General features: G+C 42.4%; 1 protein-coding gene across 1 annotated transcript in view; it reads left to right on the top strand.

Moving 5' to 3' along the window:
* Window positions 1-22919, top strand: part of LOC144827510 (cadherin-10-like) — a 727722-nt gene that overhangs the window by 628231 nt on the left and 76572 nt on the right. The window contains exon 7 of the mRNA XM_078685792.1: window positions 12513-12766. Coding sequence (XP_078541918.1) covers window positions 12513-12766 — 254 coding nt within the window. The remainder of the gene's footprint in view (window positions 1-12512; window positions 12767-22919) is intronic.

Below are 22919 nucleotides of genomic sequence, written 5' to 3'. Positions count from 1 at the left end.
TGGGCTAAGTCCCCTGCTGTGCTGAGCGTTCCATTAAACATGCGAGGTCGTGACGAGCTGAGCTCGTCATGAGCACCGGAGCAACGTGGCTCATGACGAGCTGAGCTCGTCATGAGCATGGGGGCACTGTGCGCGCCCTCTCCCCCAGCACATCAGGGGAATAGTCCCAGCAGCCAAAGGGTTAAACAATTTGTCTTAAACGTGCAGCTGCTTCCATTTGTGACTTTTTCCAAATTTCATTGTAAGTTGCATAAATAAATCTTTTAGAGCACGGTGACTTAGAACCCAACACAAAATTAAATAGGTCAGTTTCTTCTGACAGAAGAGAGAGATGCTGTTGTACTGTAGACAGTGTGGAATATTCCAAAAATTGTTGGTACAATTTCCCTACTGAATAGGTGGTGACTATCCCTCAGTGTTGAGACTCGGAATAACGAAGGTCGGGCCTACCAGCCCTTTGTATCCACTGACATCAATAACCCCCCATTTGGATCATGAAGTGTGGAGGTAAATGTACCAGGAAGAGGTGTGGCGCCGCGGCCAGGGCGACTGACGCTGGAATCTGGGGACCACGGTTCGATCCCCTGCTCCGGCGGCAAGTAAGCCCAGCACCATGTGACTCTGGGCAATAGCTCGCTTAATCTTCCCGACGGCCCCCAGCGCCTAGAGACCCTTACGGGTGATTGTGCGCTTTACAAATGTGGACTTTACTTTACTTTACCATTCTGCTCGAAACTATGGAGCTTCTCTTTAGTATAATTTGTAAATATAGCCCGTTACCAAACCAGGCAATGGAAGGAATGTTGGATGAATTATTAATATCTATAATTTTAGCAAATCCTAGACAAGTAGTCTGTTAAAATGTGTCGTTTAAAAAAATAATTTTTGTTCGAATTAAGCAGACTCTAAATATGGTGTCTGTTCCCTGAACCTGCCAATGTTTGGTATCCCAAATTGATTTCAAGTCAATCCTATCCTTCCAATACTCATAACCTTTTAAGGATAACTGTTTGACAAACTAATCTGTATATATTACCTTGGTTTACCTTGGTTTGTGTCAGCATATATTTCTTTGCTGGTGTAGGGACAAGTTTAAAATAAAATGTTTTGGGTCTAATGAATCATGGGCAGAAAATCAAATTATCCCTACATCCTTTTGAACTCCCTTGTGAGAGAGACGCACAATGATCCCATTGTGTGTAACAAAAAAATGTGCATTGAACACTAGTTTAATGTAAATAAATATGTGCATAATGCTGATAACAGAACCTTTCTCCATAATTAGCAGAATTTAGATACAGGTCTTCACTTTTAAAACCCAGATACTTTTTCAGCTCTGAGAGCATGGAGTTTACAGTGCCAACATCTTAATCGTCAGCCGATGGGCCAAATTCCTTTTTCACCACAACATTTTCTCAAACTAGATCCCCCATTTGGGGAATCCAGCTGTAAGGTGCTGGCTGCTTCTTGATTCTGGTTGAAGCAGACATTTTCAACTGTTTTCTAGATTGGCTGTCACAGACGTTTTGTAAATCCTGTAAGGCAGCACCACAATCATTCACTTCAAAGAGCATGGTTGCCGCCACTATGTCTGGACCATAAAGGTTTGGAAGATACATTTGTATGCCAAAAATGACCTGATATGGGGGTCGGCTACCCAAAGATCATTTATGGAGATTGTTAAGTGTTCTTTGTAGCCCGTATAGGTGATGGATCCAGCTTTACCCTTAACCTAATACTATATCTGTTAGGGATTGCTTTAACTCACTGTTCATCTGCTCCACTACCAAATTTCTCTCAGGACGATAGAGGGAAAAGTAACACAACACCTCTACACCCAGGGAAGCCTTGGTATCCATTTAAGCCTTAGAGGTGAAAGCATGGCTCTGACTGAGTGGAATGTAGTGCCTACATGTGTTCCGATAAAATATTTGCAGATCTTTAATAACAGTGCCAGTGTCAGTAGAACATTGTGGCCACACCCAGAGGAACCAGGATCAAGAATAAACTGCAAGTAGGATAAATGTAAACACTCCATCTGAATTAAGAGTACCACAAGGGTCCAAAAAAATGCAGCTGACAGGTTTGTGAGAAATCAACAGGTGTGTCTGCAGTGGGTGTGCCATGGTAGAACTTGTAGTTTGTTGACAAATGTCACAACAAAGGACATATTTCATGGCCTGTTTATATAAGCCATTTGACCAATAAAGTTGCTGTAGTAACGAAAGTATGGCCACCACACCTGCATGTGCAGAAGTAACACCATCATGTGCAGACATCACTAAGGCTAGTTGGCGATCTAGGTTGGGAATCACATGATCACCAACTCCTGGAATCGTAACAAAGGGAACATTTTGTTCACTTAAATGGTATGTATATTTAGCTGAAAAGCCCCTAGGATAAGCGGTGCTGTTGCATGTAGCATTAACGGTAGCCAATATATAGTCATCTACCCTCATAAGAGAATGAGTAATCCAGGAAACTGTTGCAGTTGCAACAGTGGATTTTGCTGCTTTATCTGCCAAAGAGTTCCTTACAATTCATGTTCCCACACACTGATGACTCAATGTATGAATGATATGAGTTCATAGCAACCCATCTGTTAGGTATGCCGCCGTAACCCAAAGTGATTTATGCTTTATAGTGTTGCCTTTAGAATCAATTAATACATTCTGGCACCACCAATGCAAATTGTCATAAATGACTGGACTCAATAATACAAATCACTCACTCTAATTGTGGGGGGTTCAGGCTCTGTAAGTTCTAGTGCGAGAAGCAAGGCTTTCAGTTGTGGTTGGAATTGACCCTTCAACATTACAACAAGAACAGTGGTGCATGCCTCTGAATATTGCGTGCTGGGTCCCTATGGAAGGTTGGGCTGAACCTTCAGTATAAATAATATATTTATTCTGCGCAAGAGGCAAAACATTGCTGGGCACAGGATAAACATGCTCATATTGAAAAAATTCTGTTCAGGGTGTTGCCTATTGCATCCATCTGGGATGGAGGGCTTTAGCATTTGTAACGCTCGCTTTTGTGACAGCCTTTAGTAAGGGCAATAATGGTTTCCCTTGTGCAAGTGGCCGCTCTTTAAGTATAGCCATCTGCACCATATTCAGCATTTTTTCAGTGGATGCAAAAAGCATCTCCGCATTAGAATATAAATACGATTCATATGCAATTAGCAATGCTTTACTTTAATTAAAGGTGACATATATAAATCCCATGGCACCCGCAACCGGATGACCAGGTTTGTAGTAGTTACACATGTATGTAGGTACTGTGTAGCAAGCAAGTCAGATTGGTCTGTATGTTCTGATGTCCAATGTGAACTGAAAAAATCAAAATGAATGAATTCATATATTATTTAATGCACTGTGCATAATGCGGTATGTATGTTCGGTAAAAATTAAGGAATCCTAATAAGGATAAAAGTTTTCTAAGAGTGTTTGGTGGTTGTAGCAGAGCGCACTTTTCAAGGAAGTGAGGGACAAGGCTTTTTCCCTTATGGGTACTTTTGTATCCTAAAAATAGGGCACTTAGAAATAATATATTAAATTTCTTGAAGTTGAACTTGTAACCAGATTCAGTAATTCCCAATATTATGCGGTCCACTCTGGCCAAATGTGTATTTAACTCATCGTCCATCAGGTAGATCTCATTTACATAGGATAATGTGTCTGGGTCAAGATCATGAAGAATTGACATAATACGGGCAGCAAACAGTCATGGACTCTTCTTATACTCTATGGGGAGTCAAGCAAAGTGAGGTTAAAAGCCTATTGAAAAGAAGGCAGCCTAATCTCTGCATTCATATGCTATATTCTGGCAGCAAAAACATTCCAAACTATCCAAGAGTGTTTTACATTTTTTACGAACTATATTATTTATAAGGGCCGTACTGTGTGTATTTTGCATTACAAATGTGTGTGTATGACTATTTAAATGTCTGTAGTCTAAGACTATACAATGCGAATGATACAGGTTTAAGACAGGAAAAGGGTGATTATTGTTATTAATTCGGGAGACACTGGGTTCAATTACTCCCTAAAACTATAATTGTGGGAGTATTTCTCTAACAGGTGCTTTAGCACCCCGTTTTATTTGGTACTGTGGTTGCACTTGTGGGATGGACCATGTGGGTATTATATGATAAGGAGAGTCCTTATCCCAGCTGACGTGATTGCGATATAAAGTTGGGGCTGATGCAAGAGCCCATTCTGTGGCATAGACTTGTTTGACCTCATCAGGGACAAGCGTAGAAAATTATGGCTGTATAACATCTTCACCTTGTGGAGATGTTTGCACAAGCTCCGGGTGCCAATCGACCTCTGCTAAGAGAATGCCATATGAAAATGTTACATTTTCCCAGAATATTATCAAAATGGTGCATTGCACGTCGCCCTCAATTTAAATATCTAAATTAAATGATCTATCTGGAGGGGCTACGCGCCTGTCTGGAGTTTCAAATGTAGTATATTGATCAGATGCTTTTGCTGCCAGAAATTTCTGGATATTCCGGCACACTATAGTGACATCTGCTGTGCTTTCAAAGAAAATAACTGCCCACCTCCTGTTCAAGAGGCAAGTTCTCCGTGTTTATGGCATGTAGCAATAGGCACAACTTTCTTTTTCTGAAATTAGGGCTCAAATTGCAGAGTAATAATAATAACGATTAGTCTTTATTGTCTGATTTATAAAAATCATTACAATCATTACAACATGGTAACCATATGTGCATTAGTTCATAAGATAAGTTTAATAAAATTATGAAAGCAGAGCCCACCAACATTTCATCAATTTCAGCAATTTTACAACAAATATTGTAATGATTTACGAATAACACACTGTACTAAAACATTGATACCACATAAATGCATCCTAAACATAGCATTTCAGTTGTCACTGATCACCATAGAATCAGTGGCCATTTAGATGGCCAATAAAATACCTCTGTGCTTACATATCATCATTATATTATTACACTGTTTTTAAACCGAAGGTCAATAAAGTGCCTCTGTGCTTAATTCACCATACACCATACTTGCATAAATCCCAGAGGATTCTCCTCCTTCTTAATTGTTTCGTCAGACGAGCATTGTGAGTCCTATTTCAGTTTCACATACTCCTCCTGCCTACACTCCAAATGCCCTTCTCTCTTTTATTGTTTTTCAGCTGAGTCCTGAAAGGAACAAGAAGGATGTGTCTCAGAAAGCTGATGCCTATCATGTTCTTTCAACTGTGCGCAATCACACAAATTATAGCATCTGTCAGAGGGCTCCGGTGACCCAGCTTTTTCTTTAGGTTTTGGTTTGTCCCATCGTTTTATATCAAACTCCAGGTCCAGCTTAGAAGTCTCCTTGTTGGAACCAGGCTTGCCAAGATGTGATTTATTGGGTCTGGCTCCAACAGTATTGCGACCTTTAGCGTTTAAATCTTTTTTTATTTGTTTTCAAAGATGCATAAATGAATATTAGCCTCCACCTACCTCCAACGGCCAGTGTGGTGCAATAAGAAGTGAACAATTCAGAGAAGGCGAGAAAAGACAGAGATGAGAATACAGATGTGGATCAAATAGAGATTATGGTGCTCAGAGAGAGTCCTTTGTTTCGTGTCGCTAGCCCATGGCCACTTGGGGGGAGTTATTGCGTATCCTGGGGGTGGTCTACTGTGAGGGATTGTGTGGTGGGGAGTCAGAGTACTCTGAGGCAATTTGGGCTGGTGAGTTCCCTAAATTCTGAGGAGAGGAACTTGTTAGTGTTGGCCCATGTTTTATCAAATCTGGGTAAGGCGCGAGCCAAGCCCGCATTGATTTTCCCCATGCCCATTATCTCCCAGACCTTGTACATCCAATCTAGTTTGGTTGGGATCTCGTCTGTTCCCCAGCGGGACAGAAACGCCTGTTTAGCGGTACCTAACATGAGAGTGATTGCCCGCCCCACATGATTTAAGAGGATAGGTAAGGGGGTTTGTTAGTCCTAACAGGATGAAGCTGGTAAGTTTGGGTATTTCCGTGGGGTGGATGGAGTCGATGTCTTGCATGATTGCGTCCCAGTATGACTGTATTTTTGGGCACTCCCAAAGAATATGAGTGAGTGTGCCCAGTTTCCCACAGTTGCGCCAACACAATTTGCTTCCACCGGGTTTCCATCTCGCAGTTCTAACCGGGGTGCAGCACCAGTAGTGAGAGATATTTAAGAACATTTCTTTTTCCACCGTACTGCAGAAAGAGGCTCTGGCCCTGTGGATTATATCCTGCCACTCCTTGGGAGAGAATTTGTAGTTTATATCTGAATCCAACAAACGCTGCACTGGAGTCTTAGTTGTGTATTTGGGCTTAATCAGGAAGGAGTACATGTCTGACAACAGGTGCTTATCGGAAGTGCGTGTTATGTACCAAAGCTCAAATTTAGTAAGGAGGTGGCTAGCGTGGAGTTGCACCTGATGTTGTGTCACCCAGTAGCGGATCGTTAAGTACTGCCAAAATGCATTTGTAGGGATTCCAAAGCCTGACAATAGTCTATAATCCCTGTCTCATCAAATAAGTCATCAATTCTTTTACAGTTAGCTTCTTGCTTCATGTGCCTGGTCCCTTCCATCACTGGGGGAAATCTGGGTTGCCAATACAAGGGATCAGTGGAGACACAGGGGTTGAGAGAGACCACAGGACTGAAGCCCATACTCCAATAGTGGCTCGCGGTATCGGCAATATATACACTCCAGCCAGTCTGTGCCATCTAGGGAGCTAAGGCTCCTTCCATATGTGCATCCCTGTGATTTCTCGGTCGATGAAGCACCAATGTTTCTCAGATTGTAATTTATACCACTCAATCATGTATCTTAATGGTACTGCTTGAAAATATCTCTCCAGTTGCGGGACCCCAGGATCCCCATCGGCCTGTTTTAGATATGTTGGGTGCTGCACCATATTGGCTCACTTTCCTTCCCATATAAAGTTCCCAATACGGTGTTGCAACTGCACCAAAATTCGAGGTGGGGGTATAGTGGGAGCGTCTGCATCACATATAAGATGGGAGGCAGAAGGGTGATTTTGATGGCTGCTAGCCTGCTGAGCCATGACATTGCATGTTTCTTGCAGGTGAGGAGCTCATGACGAGTCTCATCTAGTAAGGTCGCATAGTTCACCTTAGCTGTCTATTCCATCTTGGGATAAATGGGTCAGACTGAGAGCCAGTGTCTTCTGCAAGTTGATTTTAAATCCCGAGACCTCGCTAAATGTTGTGACTTCTTCTAAAAGGGGGCAGGGAAAGTGATGGTTGTGTAAGGAAGAGCACCATATTGTTCACGTACAGAGATATTTTGTGTTCCCTGTCTCCCATTAAGATCCCAGAGACCGTCTGGAGGTTTCTGACTCTCTCCGCAAGCGGCTCCATATAGAGTGCAAAGAACAAGGGTGAGAGCGGGTAACCCTGGCATGTGCCCCTCCCTATCACAGCAGGGCAAGAAATTACACCGTTCTCTCTAATAAACGCTTACTGGGCCTTGTATATACAATTTACCCACCTCAGGTATTGCTCCTTAATCCCAAATCAGGCCAGTGTACGCGGTCAAATGCCTTCATGGTGTTGACAAATAGAAGCAGCGTAGGTGTGCTGAGTGTGCTGAGTTTGATCTATTAGGGGGCGTAGCCACCTCGTCCCATCACTGCAATTGTGTTTGGGAATAAAGATGGATTGGCCCTGGTCCACTGGGCCCTGCATATGTGGAGCTAGGTGGGCCACCAAGATGCTAGTGAAATTCTTTAAATCAACATTCAGTAAGGATATCGGGTGGTTAGAGGCGCAGTCCTGCAGGTCTTTACCGGGTTTTGGTAGAACTACCACCTCCGCCATAGACATTGTAGGGGGTTATGGTTCCTGGTCGCTGAATGGAATAAAAAGTCACACAAGATGCGGAGTAAATTCAGGTGCAAAAGCTTTGTAGACATCTACTGGGAAACCATCTCCCCCAAAGCTTTCCCTACCATGTGTCTCTGCGTAGCACGCACCACCTCTTCTGGGAGAATGTCCGCATCAATAGCTTCAGCCTCTGTGGTGGGAAGGGATGTCACTGGTGCCTGGCGAACATAGTACTCGGCCGCTGCCGAGTCCAATTGCTCTGCCGTGTACAGAATAGTGTAGTATCTTTCAAATTCCACTGCAATAGCGGTATCACTCTGGAGGATTTCTCCTCTGGGTGTTTATATACCCGCAATACGGAGCGCATTCATCTGTGCCCTCAATAGGTGTGTTAAAAGTTTCCCGTTTTTCTTTACCCCCTCATAGTAGTGCTGCTTAGTGTGCAGGAGGGCATACCCCACACAGGTACTGCCCAGCGCCCTCAACTGCTTCCATACGGTATTAAGTTGTTCTTGTCTGAACCACACCCGTGTGTCGTGCACCCCTCCAATACCCTTATTTCGACCTTTAGAAGAATGCTTCAGCAATAATTATAGGTAGCTTACATTCCTGGCTGGCTGGTGCAACCTGCTTGAGCTGCTGTTGTATAGCTAAAGATGCTGCTTCACCTTAAATGTTTGACACAACCATTGAGGAGACCACATGAAAGTTTCCCACAAATTTCATCCCCTAATCCAGGGCAGCAGCTGACACATTTTCATTTCATATTTGTTTTAACACCTCCGGCAAGACTGAAATAGGAGGAGTACCATGCGTGATGGTAAAAACTGCAGCAAAGACTGTGCCCCAAATGTCACAGTCACCTGTTTGAGGTACCATCCCATTGAGTAAGCACATAGTCAATATTCTGAACTTCTCATGTGGTCCAATAAGGAGAAACAAGGCTTCAATTTGATCAATTATTTGGGTTATCCAAAAGGAATTTCCTCATGGATTGTGTTATTTGTATCCATAATTGAATGAATAATTACCGGATCTTCTTTTAGTTTTATATAGTGCGTACTAGACCCGAAGATATCAGGTATCAGAGTGCTTTACATTAGCACCAGTTGCGTTACAGATGGACATATCTATTTTTCTTAGGCACATTAAGTGATTCGCCCAGAATCACAGGATGTTCAGCATTGTTGCAGAGACTCGAACCAGTTCCCCAGCTTCGAGGTGGACCGCTTTAGCAGTAAGGCTACACCCTCACCCCTAACTTATTGTACGTACTACAGGCAACTGTGGTTGCCCTTACTGGGACAGCCATCCAGGTGCACAAAACAAATTGAGTTAAGCATCTCTATAGTCTAACTAGACCATTTTATAACTGCACTAGCTCATTAGCATTTAGATTTTGTAAATTAGGGAATGATGTATAACCACCTAACGATGGCTAGGTGGCCCCTTCATTACTAAGGGGACCCATGCATACATGACAAGTATGTGTGTTAGGGTACCTCAGAACCAATTTAGATGTTCCAATGAGAAAGATACATTTCTAAAAGCTGATACACACACATTTTTGTTATGGTAGTGCAACGTTAGTGTCTTCATGAAATGTTCTTGTATTAGCATCCACAGCTGGGAAATTGACCAAGAATTAAAGACTTATTAATAATAGATATCGTGGGCTTCAACCATGAAGATTATGTCATCACCTGCATAGCGAAGGCCATGTAAATTTAAAGGTCTGCAATTGTCAGCTATTGTTGATAGTTGTGGCGCCGCCACTAATAAAACAGAGATGGAAACAAAGTGCAATCACTAATATGGGTAATTCTTTTAATGATTCTATCTTGAACAATCAACAGGAAAAATTAGGTACTTTCTAAAATACTGTTGCGGATTATTCCCTAACACCACGGACGTCTCCGAAGGAGGTGCAAGGGTACTATGGAGACACACAAATACCCTTGTTAAATAAGTACCTGACCAATCGTTGGTAGCACCATGTTGCAGGGATTCTGCTGGTGAGCAGAACTATGCCTTGGGATAATAGGACGCCAGAATGTAGGGACTAAGGGCCTTATTTACAAGAAACTGATGCATCTGCTCGATGCATCAGTTTCCTTGCGCCTGCATGAAATGCCCTTGCGACACCATGGATGTGCTGTATTTACAAAACAGGACTCCGTTGCACACGAGTTAACAGATGTATCAGAAATTCTGACACATCTATTGGTGCAAAAGCCACGTATTGCTGGATTTGGTTTATCAACTATGCAACTCAAGCAATGTGTCAGAACACATAGGCGCGTCCCACTGTAAAAGCCCTGCCTTACATCTAGTTTGAGCAGGCGTAGGGATTTTGATGCAGTCAAGTTGTATAGTGACGCAGTGAAATGTTGTAAATTTCACTGCACCACTTCTATGTGGCTTTTAGCTTGGGAATGCCTACCCTGCATACCTAATACCTAGTGCAGGTAAAATGAGAAGCCGGGCTCTACAAACTGACACATTGGACCCAATTGAAAAGCCACTTCACTAGATACAATTGAAAAGCAACTGCATCAAAAAAGTGACTCCGCTGCAGTGCAAGGGGCTTGTAAATAAGCACCCAGTGTATCTACAATGTCAGTGTCTGTTGGCCCCAATCCTGGCTAGCTCACGGTCCCTCACCTGAACTTCTAAACTTCCCAGAGAAGCAGGTGATTTATGCATCCCAGAACATGACACTCTAGTCCTCAAGGGAACCATGGAAACAATTGTCACCTTTCTTCTCTCAATCTCATACAGAAGCAGCCTGTGCAGGTGAGAGTAGTGGGGTGGGTGGGCCTGAGTCCGCAGACGACAACGAGATTTTTTGAAAAGTAAAGAAAACCACTTACCTTGCGGTGGCTGCATTTCAGAGTCGGTGATGTGGAGAGTGCAAGGTATGTGGTTTTCTTTATATTTTATTTCATTCTCCCTCATTGTCATCTGTCGACTTCCCCACCCCGCCCCACTGCTCTTACCTGTATGGACTGCTCCTGTTCATGCATGCCCTTAGTAACCAAAAGAAAGTCACGAAGAGAGTTTACAATACATTTGATGAAACTATTTTAGTCTATTATGAAGTATATGTGCTGTGATCACTAGGCAGATGAAACTAAACAAAGTAATTAGCATTACTCTCAGGCTGTATAAAATAAACATCCCCACCATGGCAAATTACCTATCTATCTAGGCCTACACTTAAGGTGGGGAAATTGTGATCTATAAATTGCCTCTCCGCACCTACGGCTAGGGAAAATTTAAGAAGTAATGTCTTGCTTCCCTATCACACTACAGGAGGCGGAAGCTAGAATTTCAGCATTAGAAGATCAAATGAATATGGTGATCTGGGAAGGGAAAGAGCAGTAAAAAAGTACGAACTACATGGAGAATAAACTGGAGGATCTTGAGAACGATTCCCAGAGGTCAAACCTCTGAATATTTGGGGTCCCCGCAGGTATCGAAGGTTCTCAAACTCTGCAATGGGTCAACTCCTTCATTAAGCAGAAAGTTCTTCCGGAATTTGAAGGAGATCTTACTATTACTAGGGCACATCGAGTCCCAGCCCACCCCTTCCCCAACTCCACTATGCCACAAACAATTTTGGTGAACTTTTCAGACTTTCGAATAAAGGAAAGACTTTTGACAAAGGCGATTCAGCAGAGGCAGTTTTTAGTAAACGAAACGATCGTGTCGCATATTTTCTGATATGACTGCCGCTGCTGCACGTAGAAGAAAATGTTTGCATAAAGCAGCACGCATGAAAGTGACAGAATGCCATTTTAGGATTGTTTATGTGCAGGAAGGAATACCTTCCTACACAAACAATCCTCCCTTGCAATCTGGTACAAGGGTGACTGCGTTGGTGTTAAGTTACTAAACTTAGCACCATCGCCGGGGGGAAACGCAAGGTTGCACCACATTCTTGTAAATATGGTGCAGCCTTGCGTTTCAGTAGTGGAAGAGAGAGGAGTTAAGCCAGGAAAGCTAACGCCTCTCTCCTCCACTTCCTTATACATATCCCACTAAGTACTTTACCAAAATTGAATTAGAGAACAGGAGGCATAATATTATAGATAGAGTATCACAGAGTGCAAAAGTAATAGCACGTGCATATTACACAAGCAGCAAAAAAGATGGGAATGGATGTATCTTGTATTCTCATCAGTGTAACATTTTAGTAATATGACCCTTGATGTCTCATCACCAATTCGCTCTAGTTTCTTACACCCACTGCACATATAACCAGCTAACTCATCCTCGGTGCCTGTTACCTCTAACAAAATCAGTATTTTTTTCTAATCATACCCAACTGCATTATTTGCATTTCAAATGTAAATAATAATTATGTCCTGAAATTCAGAAGCCTATTTTGAAGACGTACCTTATAAATCAGGAATGTTTAAAATTGGTCCATGTGGGAATAAGTCATACCAGATTTTACCACGTAAATGTTTCACATAAAGATTCATTATATCTAAATGTTTATTATATAGCTATCCTAAAAAGGTATCAGGACTTTGACTTAACTGGATCTATCTTGGATATGCCACCTTTAAATGATATTTTAATTCTGTTTTGCTCAATGAAGTCTACATCTTTCAACATGTTCTCTGTCTTTCTTTTGTCATGCAGTACCTGGATTATGAGACACGAAGGCTTTACACCCTAAAAGTTGAAGCAATGAACATCCATATGGATCCACGTTTTTACTATCTAGGGCCGTTTAAGGATACAGCAGCTGTGAAAATCTCTATTGAAGATGTAGATGAACACCCAATTTTTAGCAGACCATCATATTTGTTTGAGGTTCTTGAAGATATCGATATTGGAACTATTGTTGGAACAGTGATGGCCCGAGACCCAGATGGTGCTTCAAGTCCTATCAGGTACATTTAAGAATTTTTCAAAGTGAATCAAAATGCTCTGCATTGTTCACTGTCACAGGGCCCGACTCACAAAGGGACTTGTGGCTCGTAAAGTTATGAGTGCAGTCGAAGCGGATTCTGCGCACTCGGGGAAGAATCTCCGTATTGCAGTGCTCAGGGCAGAGATTCCACCCCAAGTGTGGAGACTCCGCACTCATAACTGTACAAGTTGGACATCCCTTTGTGAATCGGGCCCACAGGGTTTAAAATTATATTGGATGTCTATGGGCTGTACTAGTCAAATGTCCCAGGAGTGTCAATATTACTGACTGTTTTACGAAGCGTACACAGCTGTTTCTGTTATACTCATTGCTTAGGTGTGCAATTTGCACCCGCACAATACCAACAGTGTTACACAATCAGTGAAACCTGAGGGTGCCTTTTAGGAGATGACTTAGGGCCTCATTAGGATGACAGGTGGACTTTGTCCGCCCGCCACCCTATTGATATTCTGGACCGCCCGCCATAAGGGCGGGGGTCCCATTGGGGGAATTAGGATGCGCCCGCCACAGTGGCGGGCACATCCTTCATTTTTAGCATTGTGGTGGGTGCCGCGGTTCCCCCGCCATACTAATATGGCGGGGGGGAATATGGGAAACAGTGTCGGGCGGATTGCCTCCGCCAGGCCGGCGGTGGCTACCGCCAGCCTGGAGGATGCAATCCGCCCGACATCGTAATGACCCCCTTAGTGTGTACATGGAACCTCCCAAGCACATCCTGCTGGTAGCTGCACTACGTCCATTTTGTAGATGCTGATCACTTCACCTTTCACTGATGCCTTCACTTAAAAAAGATTCCTGCTTAAACTGGGGTATTTTTTTGTAATAGGATGTATATTGTCCACCTATTCTTTACAAACCCATTAACGGTACACACCAACATATACTGAGTCACCCGGTTATGTAACTGGCCACACTATGATGGGTTTCACTATCACATTTTAAAGAAGCTAGTCATTGTTGTGATATTTTCCATTGGAATATAAATATACATTAAAATTGCGTCTAAGCAAAAAGTCCTAAAGTAATCATTGCCTGGGTATTTTTAATTTAATCTAAATGCATGCCACATTTTCCAGAAAATCATATAATTGCCTGCTGCCTACTTTGGATTCGTTTTCTAGCAAGGTTGGTCAGCAGTCTGAAAATTCTTGGCTATAAGACCCATGATTAAGGGTGTAGCTAGAAATCTAAAATGTCTCCGTTGTAAACCATTCACTTAAAGTGAAGCGAGTGAGTCTGACCATCTATTCAGGAGTGTACCGACCTGGTGAGAGTTTTTCCTCACATGACTTTAAAAACAAAAATGGAGCATCTTATAACTAATTTCTAAAATATTTGCACTGAATTGTTTTCCAAGAATTTCTGAAGGAGCGCTCATGAAATAATGCAAAATACAAAGTACTTTCAATATGTTGAGGCTGATCTAGCCCTGAGTGTGTTGTGGGATTGCATTCTTTTTCCACTTTTTAACGTTCCTCTTTATTTCTCTCTGCTTTTTTCTTTTTTCACCTCTACATATTTCTTAGTTTCATTTCTATCTATCCCTTTGTGTCTCTATTTGCCCCCTCTCTTTCTCTATCTTTCTCAGTCTCTCTCAGTCTCTCCTCATTGCTTCCTACTTTTCACCATTTCTCTTTCTATATCTCCATTGCTGTAATTAGTACCTTTCCAAGCCTCAACCCCTAATTCTTAGCTCTGTCATGTCAGTTCTTCGAACTGCTATCTATGAGTATCTCTCTAAAGGATGACCATAAAACATGAATTAGACTCACGTTGTGACTTAGTCTTATCTAGGACAAAGTGTCATCCCCTGTTAAAACCTAAAGCGTGGGTGCATTACACCACTAAGTTACGTCTCTCGCATGTGCCTTATAAAGTTTCCAAACAGGATCACAATTATTGTTTAATAATTTCTACTGTAGCTCATCTGTGGAGAAATCTAGTTGCCACAAGTGAATTCCATACCTGTATTGTGTATTGTACGAGACCCCATTGAGGACCCACACTCATGACCATCATGAGAGCAATCCCTTTATAATTATTTTTACCTAGTTTAAATATTTAGCAGTATAGCAAGAATACCCTTATTGTGGGCAGCCATGTTAATATTAGTCCCCAAGAATGGGGGGACTAATATTAACAGGCTGCACACAATTAATAATGATTTTCAACCGATTGACAAATATCAAGCATTATGCCCAAGTTTTCACACCACATGCACTCTATTCAGTTTGTATCAAGCAAGGAGCATGCACACTAACATTCATTTATACACTTCCCACTGACCTGGTAGCAATCATGGCAAGATCTGAGCTGTAGAGCCAATTTACATATCTTTGTCAATGTATTGTCACATTTACTGTCTGTTATATGTTGTGTAGAGGTACTATGTATTAGTATACTTTGCCTCTGTATACAAAATAAGTCCAATTCATTTTGTTGCCATCAAATAGCAGATAACCTAGAACCACACATTATCGTGAGGCATGTGGAGGGAAAGATGTTAACATTTGTCATTAATGTAGTCTAGTTGAATTTATGTTTTATGTATACTGAGGCTGGGCCACTGAATGTGACTGTTGTATTAGAGGAAGCCCTACTTTAAGATCAATGGGCTCCAAGCTATTTTTATAGTTCTCAGATAGTTTAATTTATTATACGATTTTGAGCCATTACCGAGCTTTAATGGTCGATTGCAGTGTAGGTTTAGGTATGTACCATTGTTCCAATGTGAGTTTTTTTTTTCATGTAGGGTGACTGCAGTAAGCAGGATCTGTAGGTGGGGTTGTGCCTGCTCATCCCTGCTCACTGGCCCAATGTGGCAAAATTGACTGACATCAACCCTTCCCCAGTGTATACTAAAGTCTGTGGCATAACCAATTTAGGGAGTTGAAATTCTTCCATAAGGATATCTCTGTGCCTCTCCAGCCTGCCAGGTAAATGTCACCTGAACTAAAATACCTGCCTTGCTGAGAAAGTAATGAAAAACTCACTCCCACTGTGGCCTGGATGCAGAAGACAATCTGATCAGCCAAAAGGAGGTAAATTTAGCTTGGTTAGAACACCCCAAAAATCACCCAAACTAATTGGATGTTGTGAGACAAATAAGAAGTGACGATTTGAATTTGAATTTAAAAACATTTATTCAGCGCACTTCTACCTAGCGGTTTCATGGCGCTATTGCGATAACAGAGGATGTCAGCAGTGGGAGGGATTTAAACAGGATAGGCTTTAATGAAAAGAAAAGTTTTAAGATCCTTCCGGAACTGGGTATAGGAGGGCACGGTGCGTAGGGCAACAGGAAGGGAGTTCCAAAAAGTAGGGGCCAGGACAGCGAACCTCGCGCCGCCAGCCCTCAGTTTCTTAAATCGAGGGATGGCTAAGAGGGCTGCGTGGGAAGAGCGGAGCTCTCTGCAGGGGAGATAGGGGATGACAGCGGAACAAAGAAATTTAGGGGCGGTCCCTGCTCTTGCCTGGAAAGTGAGGCAGCCGAGCTTGAAGAGGGCACGCTCCCGCACCGGCAGCCAGTGTAGAGCCTTTAATAGTGGGCTGGCCCGATGGTATTTGGGAAGGCCATGAATCAGGCGCGCAGCCTGGTTCATTACCAGCTGCAAGCGATGAATCGCGTAAGCGGGAGCCCCGTTGTAGATTACGTTGCCGTAATCAATACGGGACAATACCAAGGCTAGCACGATGATTTTCAGGGCGGGGAGAGAAAAGAAACGGGAAACCTTCCTAATTGTTCTCAAAGAAAAAAAACAAGAGGAGACGACTGAGCTAACGTGTGAATGAATAGAGAGTTGTGAATCCAGAAAAATCCCAAGGGTTTTAGCTTTAGGGACAGGAGAAGGAGGGACACCAAGTGAGGGGGGCCAGAAGGAAGGGGACCAAGGACTGCAACCACCTCCAGTCAAGACCAGCTCGGTTTTGTCTGGATTGAGTTTGAGGTGATTGCAGTTCATCCAGTCCTGGATGAATCTCATCACTGACTGGACGTTCTGGGCAGATGAGGGGGAGTGGGAGAGGTTGAAAATTAGTTGGAGGTCATCGGCGTAATTGAACACCGTGACCTCCAGCTGCTGTAACATAAAAATGAGGGGGAAGATGTACAAATTAAATAAAAGGGGGGAGAGTGACGAGCCCTGGGGGACCCCACACTCGACCCTACGGGAGGCCGCGGAAAAACCGGTAAGATGAACCGCCTGGGTTCTCCCGGCTAAAAATGACTCAAGCCACGAGAAGGCCAAGCCCTCAATGCCCGCCGCCCTGACACGGCAGAGAAGAATGGAATGATCCACCGTGTCAAAAGCGGCGGATAGGTCTAAAAGTATCAGGGCTTGAGGTGTCTTGATGTCAATGCCTTCCCGTAGCCTGTCCATCACCGAGATCACCACTTTCTCCGTAGAGTGCAGGGGTCTGAACCCGGCTTGATGGGAGGAGAGGCAGTCATTGGCTTCTACATGAGCACTCAGAGAGGTCGTAACATGAGTCTCGAGGACTTTTGCTAGGTAGGGCAGAAGGGAGATGGGGCGGTAATTGACAGGGGAAGTTGGGTCAGCACCCGATTTTTTTATAATTGGGACAACCACAGCTGATTTGTGAAAACTGGGAACAGAGCCCAGTATAAGTGAGTCGTTGAGGAGGGTCAGGGCCGGTGTGGGACACGCTACATAGATTTCCCTAAGGATGTAGGCTGGGGCGAAGTCCAAGGGGGAGCCAGACTTGACTCGGACCAACAGCGGAGGGAGAGAATCAATGGTTAACGGAGGGAAGGTAGTCAATTTGGGACCCGTGTGGGGAGGGGAAGGGTTGACAAATGTGGGGGAGGGAGGGGGAATGTTAAGTTTAATTTTAACGACCTTGTCAATAAAAAACTCATTGAGTGAGTTACAGAGGGACTGGGATGGAGGGATGATAGGCGCGGTTCTGCCAGATGAAGCCAGTTCGTGAATCGTAGCAAATATTTCCTTGGGTTGAGACTCTGCTGCCATCACCCTGTTCGTATAGAACTCAGTTTTAGCTTCGAGAATGCCCTTTTTGTAAACTTGTAGCACGGACAAGTAGACTATCTTCTGCTCGGGGCTATAAGATCTTCTCCAGACGATGCATTCTGGACACCCACAGTGATCATAGTGGCTGAAACTTTTGCTGTTTTTATTTACTGGCTTAAGAGCACCTGCATCACATTCATGTTCATCTGAGAATTGTGTCATTAACTATCCGTTTCAGCTGGTTCACCTTTTTTCTGCATTAACATGAATATTGCCTACATGCAAAAGTGTTGTATGTTACAGTTAGCAATAAGCACTACATACGGTCATCATTAGAGTAATTATTAAATAGTGACTTTCAAGGTCTAGAATTGTACGAAAGGTTTTTCAAATAGTATACAGGAGATATATTTCTCATTATTTTTGCTGCATTTTTTAAGATCGAAGTATTTTGGGTTAGTCTTGTCTGTGATTGCGGAATTGCTTTTCTGTTTTAATCTGAAAACCAATATTCATCCACTTTTCTTTACACAGTCAAAATTTGTGTTAGGCTGTACATAGTATATTCTGTTCTTGCTGAATATTGTTTATTTCAAATGTAAGTGTGATTACATCTCTAACAGTCTCCCACTGCATTTTGTGCTGATACCCTTTGCCGCCTTCTTTCTAACTTTATCAGGTGGTACCAAATATGTAGCACTTCCTTTGCTTAAAAGACAATTAATTTATATTCCAACTTTGTTGTGTCCTGAAAAAATCCCAATGGATATTCATGCTAGAAAGATTCCCCATTTCCATATTCAAATACTCATCTATATCTGCGTCAATACATTTTTACAAATTCTGTGTTGTGTAGCAGTAAAACATAAAATCTCCAACTAATTTCACTAGTCAGGACGTTAAAAGGTATGTAGCATACTTACACAGAAATGGCATGACCTGTAACACAGATATTATTATTAGTTGCCTGTACATACGAGTTTGTATATTTTCAGCACCCAAACATATCAATTCTGTAAAAGAATTACTGGGTGGTGAAAATAGGTAGAGTCCTTATTAGTTGGGTGCCAACATGTTCAAGTACTCATTACACTAAATCACCTATCATTTTCTAGAGAGCCTTTTTTTGGCAGTAATGAAAAGTAGCAAAAGTAATAGTGCAACACAGTAAGTACATAAGCAAAAGATGAGCCAATATAATAAAATATTCCAATCGTTGACTATGCAAACCAATATATGAACAGAAATATAATGGGCACTCTGTTGTTTTTTGGCATCTGAGAAGCCTTTAAAGGTGTTAGAAATTCTTGTCTTGACTAATGAACCCTTATCTCGAAGCATGTTTAATGGCATATTAAAATCTTCTGTTGCAATTGGTAAGAAGAATACTACAGGTCTGAGACACAATGTGAAAAAATAGCATCTTCTTTGGGGGACTAAACTGCACCCATTATTTTTTCAGTGTCTTCCAATGTTGTTTCATTAATAATAATCATTGGGATGGGAATGTTTCCCTGCAAGTTACCCCTCCCTGGCAGTCGCGGTCGGTAGTGGGAGTACCTGCCGGGCGGTGACGTGGGGAGGGGGAGGGGCAGGGTGAGGGGTAGTAAACTATGGATTACGGAGGTTTACAGGTAAGTAAACATATAAATAAATAAAACGAATTTTGTTGCGCGCACTGCATCGCATTTGGGGATGCAGTGCACGCAACGAAATTCGTTTTATTTATTTATATGTTTACTTACCTGTAAACCTCCGTAATCCATAGTTTACTACCCCCCCCACCCTTCCTCTCCCCCTCCCCATGTCACCACCCGGCAGGTACTCCCACTACCGACCGCGGCTGCTCCCTGGGTGACTGAACTGCCAATAAATCTGTTATGCTGACTTCATTGTAGACTCACATTATTGATGGCAAAGGACAACATTGAGGCAGTTTTAAAACCACTCACAAATTCACAACCACATGAAATAAAATTCAGCTCCCCTGTAATCAGGCATTGCAGCACTAGCCATCCTGGGTGGAAACCCATTGATGAAGCATGCCACCAACTAGGATGGTGAGATAGGGTTCTTCTAAAAAACCTAATGGTTCCTTGGATGCATGATTGAAGGACATTCATGACAACAGAGCCTATTGGTAGCGAACTTGTTCTTGTTTGTTTTTGATATATTAAGGGGGAAGAGGAAAGAGCCCTTCTGCATCTTCTCGCTCTCTTATTGGTTATTTTGTTTATTGTAGTCTCATCATAAACAAACTCTGTGTGCATGCTACAGTCCTGGAATTGACATAGGGGTCCAGAGCCTGATCCTGAGGTCCTGAGGTCCTGTTTGGGCACCTTAAGCATATCTTTGGATGGGCATCAGTATCCCTGGCCATGCACAGTGAGATGATGGTGGCAGTGTACCATGTTTTAGTGATTAGGTGCTGAACAGGCTGTTTTGACAGTTCGAGGATATGAGTGTGATGCTTACAGCTTACAGCTTCAAATGCTACTCATGTGTCATGACCAGACCCTGTAATGACATCCCTGTGTGACTGTCAATCACACATGTATGTATAGTGCATGATAACAGTGTGCTAGTATGCTGTTACCAGTGGAATCTATTTTGGATTGCCCCATGTCTAACATGGTACTAGAAGGGGATTGTGAAACATCACTAGAATATTGAAGTATGTCGCCTTCATTCCAGAATAGGAGTGGATGCTTCTAGACACAGACATGTGAAGGGATGGAGACAGGGCTGCCTTTTAGGAGTTCTGTGCAATCTTTTAAGCAAGGGTTTGCAGATTACGTCTTCATGATCATTCCAGTTTGCTTATTGGTGGGAAAGGGAGATGGGTCAGCAGAGACAGTTGCTAAGGAAAGAGTTGTTTCTGGGGAGAGGCTGGATCATTTGCTTTCCTTTGAGTAGCCCATCCTGGAACATCGTTGAGAGCCTGGTACAGAGATTCATACATAACATGCTCATATTGTAGGTACTCCTGCTTGGAATCAGTATCATCAATACCTTCTGTGAGGAGCAATCATTGTGCACAAGTAAACTGTCTGCCCAGCAGTGGAAAAATGAACTATGAAATAAACCAGGCCAAACGGGTTTATAAGTCCAGACTGTGGATCCACATCTTCTCTCTGAATATTCCGTATAAAAATGGGTCCAAATGTTTTCTCTTCAGGCTGTTTTATTGCAGGAGGAGAAGAGCAGATGTGTTCCAGGATGGGTATGGCATAAAGCTAGTCACCTGAATGTGAGGGAACATTGTCTGCTTTCTGCAAGCCCTAATGGAAGCAGATGCGGGTCTGCCAGTGACCTTGCGAGCTGCCTGCCTGCTGAAATGAAAGAGGAGACAGCCTTATCCAGTAGGTGTCTACCTACCAATGAAAGAGTTCCCGGTTGCTTAACCCCATCTGAGAACCAGCTCAGAGGGAGAAAGGGGATCATGGGAGATGAAGAGGCGACCCTTGACGTGCACGGATAGTACTGTCTCCCTGCCCATCTGCCAAATCATATGTGACTTGCAAATGTCAACTGGAAACACTGCACTATTTGGAGACCACTCTGGAAAAAGACCCAGACACCTTTATTCTGAATCTAGATTCATTGCAGTTCAGCAGTTATACCACCACCCCAGACTGAAGGTGAAAGAACCTTTAACTTCAACTGCTGGATCAGACTGCTATAGGTTTCATCTTGGAACCACTGAGTTACCAGCCAACAGACTGCTGTGAGAAGGAGACAGGATGCCCAAACTATTCTCGGTCTGTGCGAAGGCTCGCCCCGTATCCCCTCCACCAGTACACCCGCACTTTCTAATCCTATGTGCACACCACATGAGATAATTCCATGTACTTGAGATTCTGCTCAGTTCATGGTTTTTGGTTTAATAACAAACTATGTACAAAAAAAATAAAAAGTCCCCAATCCAGCCTGATATGTAGAAACTGAAATCAATTTTAGCCATGGAGATAGAACTGAGAACCTATAAAGATATATTGAAATGCATAGAATACAATCAATGTGGTTAAATTATTGTCAACACCCAACTGTTAATTGATAGTCTTAATTAGTTATCAACAAATTTCCACTCAGAATCAAATCTTGTCCATAAAGTAAAACAAATGTACTGCAGTTACACATAATGTCATTGTTTTGATAGCAGCATATTAGTAAAAAAAAAACAGGACTTGAAGAAAGTTTTGTGAAAGTCGATGGGCAATGTTGTTCAAATGGGGAACCTCAAGTTTATTTTTCAATTTGTATGAAGTGTAATCCATGAAGATGCTGTCACAGGCATATTTTAATAAGCTCAAGGGTTAAGTGTCCAGTTTTGAAGGAAGGGAATATGCTTTAGCACGTCGAGCTCCCATGCCTCAGGATAGGGATTAAACATAAGGGCCTCAAGCATGCATCCTTGTTTCTTCTCTCCATCTGTTCTACTTTGCTTTGAGACATGGGAATTGTGGCCAAGTGGCCCGTGTTCTTCTCTTTTCAACATCACTATTAAACATACTAGTGTCAAAAGAAAATACATATTTTAAAACTTGAAAAAAACTTACTTGTACCGTAAGGAACCTGTTACAACATTTGGGAGAAAGTAGGAAAGGGTACATTAACTGAGAATCCGACTTCATTAGCCGATTTGGAGAAGGGTTCTTGCAGCATGTTTAACTAAGTTGTTGAATCAGCATTATTGAGGTGCATGGTGAATTTATGCTATGGTAATTTCACTGGGAGTAGATTTACCCTCATCTGTCTTCTCCCTACTGTTTTTCCATACCCCCTCTAATCTTTTCTCTTTTTCTCATTTATATGCTTAGATATTGATTTTCAAAGAATGAATCTCCTTATGAGACAAACTATTTCCAAATTAGGGTGATTAGCATTATAAAGATTGAATTGTATCAACTTTTTCTAACAAGTATTTGCGATATCCCATGCCTCGTATTAATATGTACCTTCATTATAAATAATCCAATAAAAATATGTATTTGAAAAAAGAACATCACAATTGACATTGTTTCTAATTGAGGCCTCAGCCGCCTAACTGAATGCTTTTCATCAACCAAGGTCTACTCTAAGCTCAATCTCTGCAAGAGATGTACTCTCCACAGGTGTACT

The sequence above is a fragment of the Lissotriton helveticus genome, chromosome 4_1 (assembly GCF_964261635.1).
Source record: "Lissotriton helveticus chromosome 4_1, aLisHel1.1, whole genome shotgun sequence".
Lineage (NCBI taxonomy): Eukaryota > Metazoa > Chordata > Amphibia > Caudata > Salamandridae > Lissotriton > Lissotriton helveticus.
Note: the sequence above shows the minus strand (reverse complement) of the source record. Positions and strands in the feature narration are given on the sequence as shown.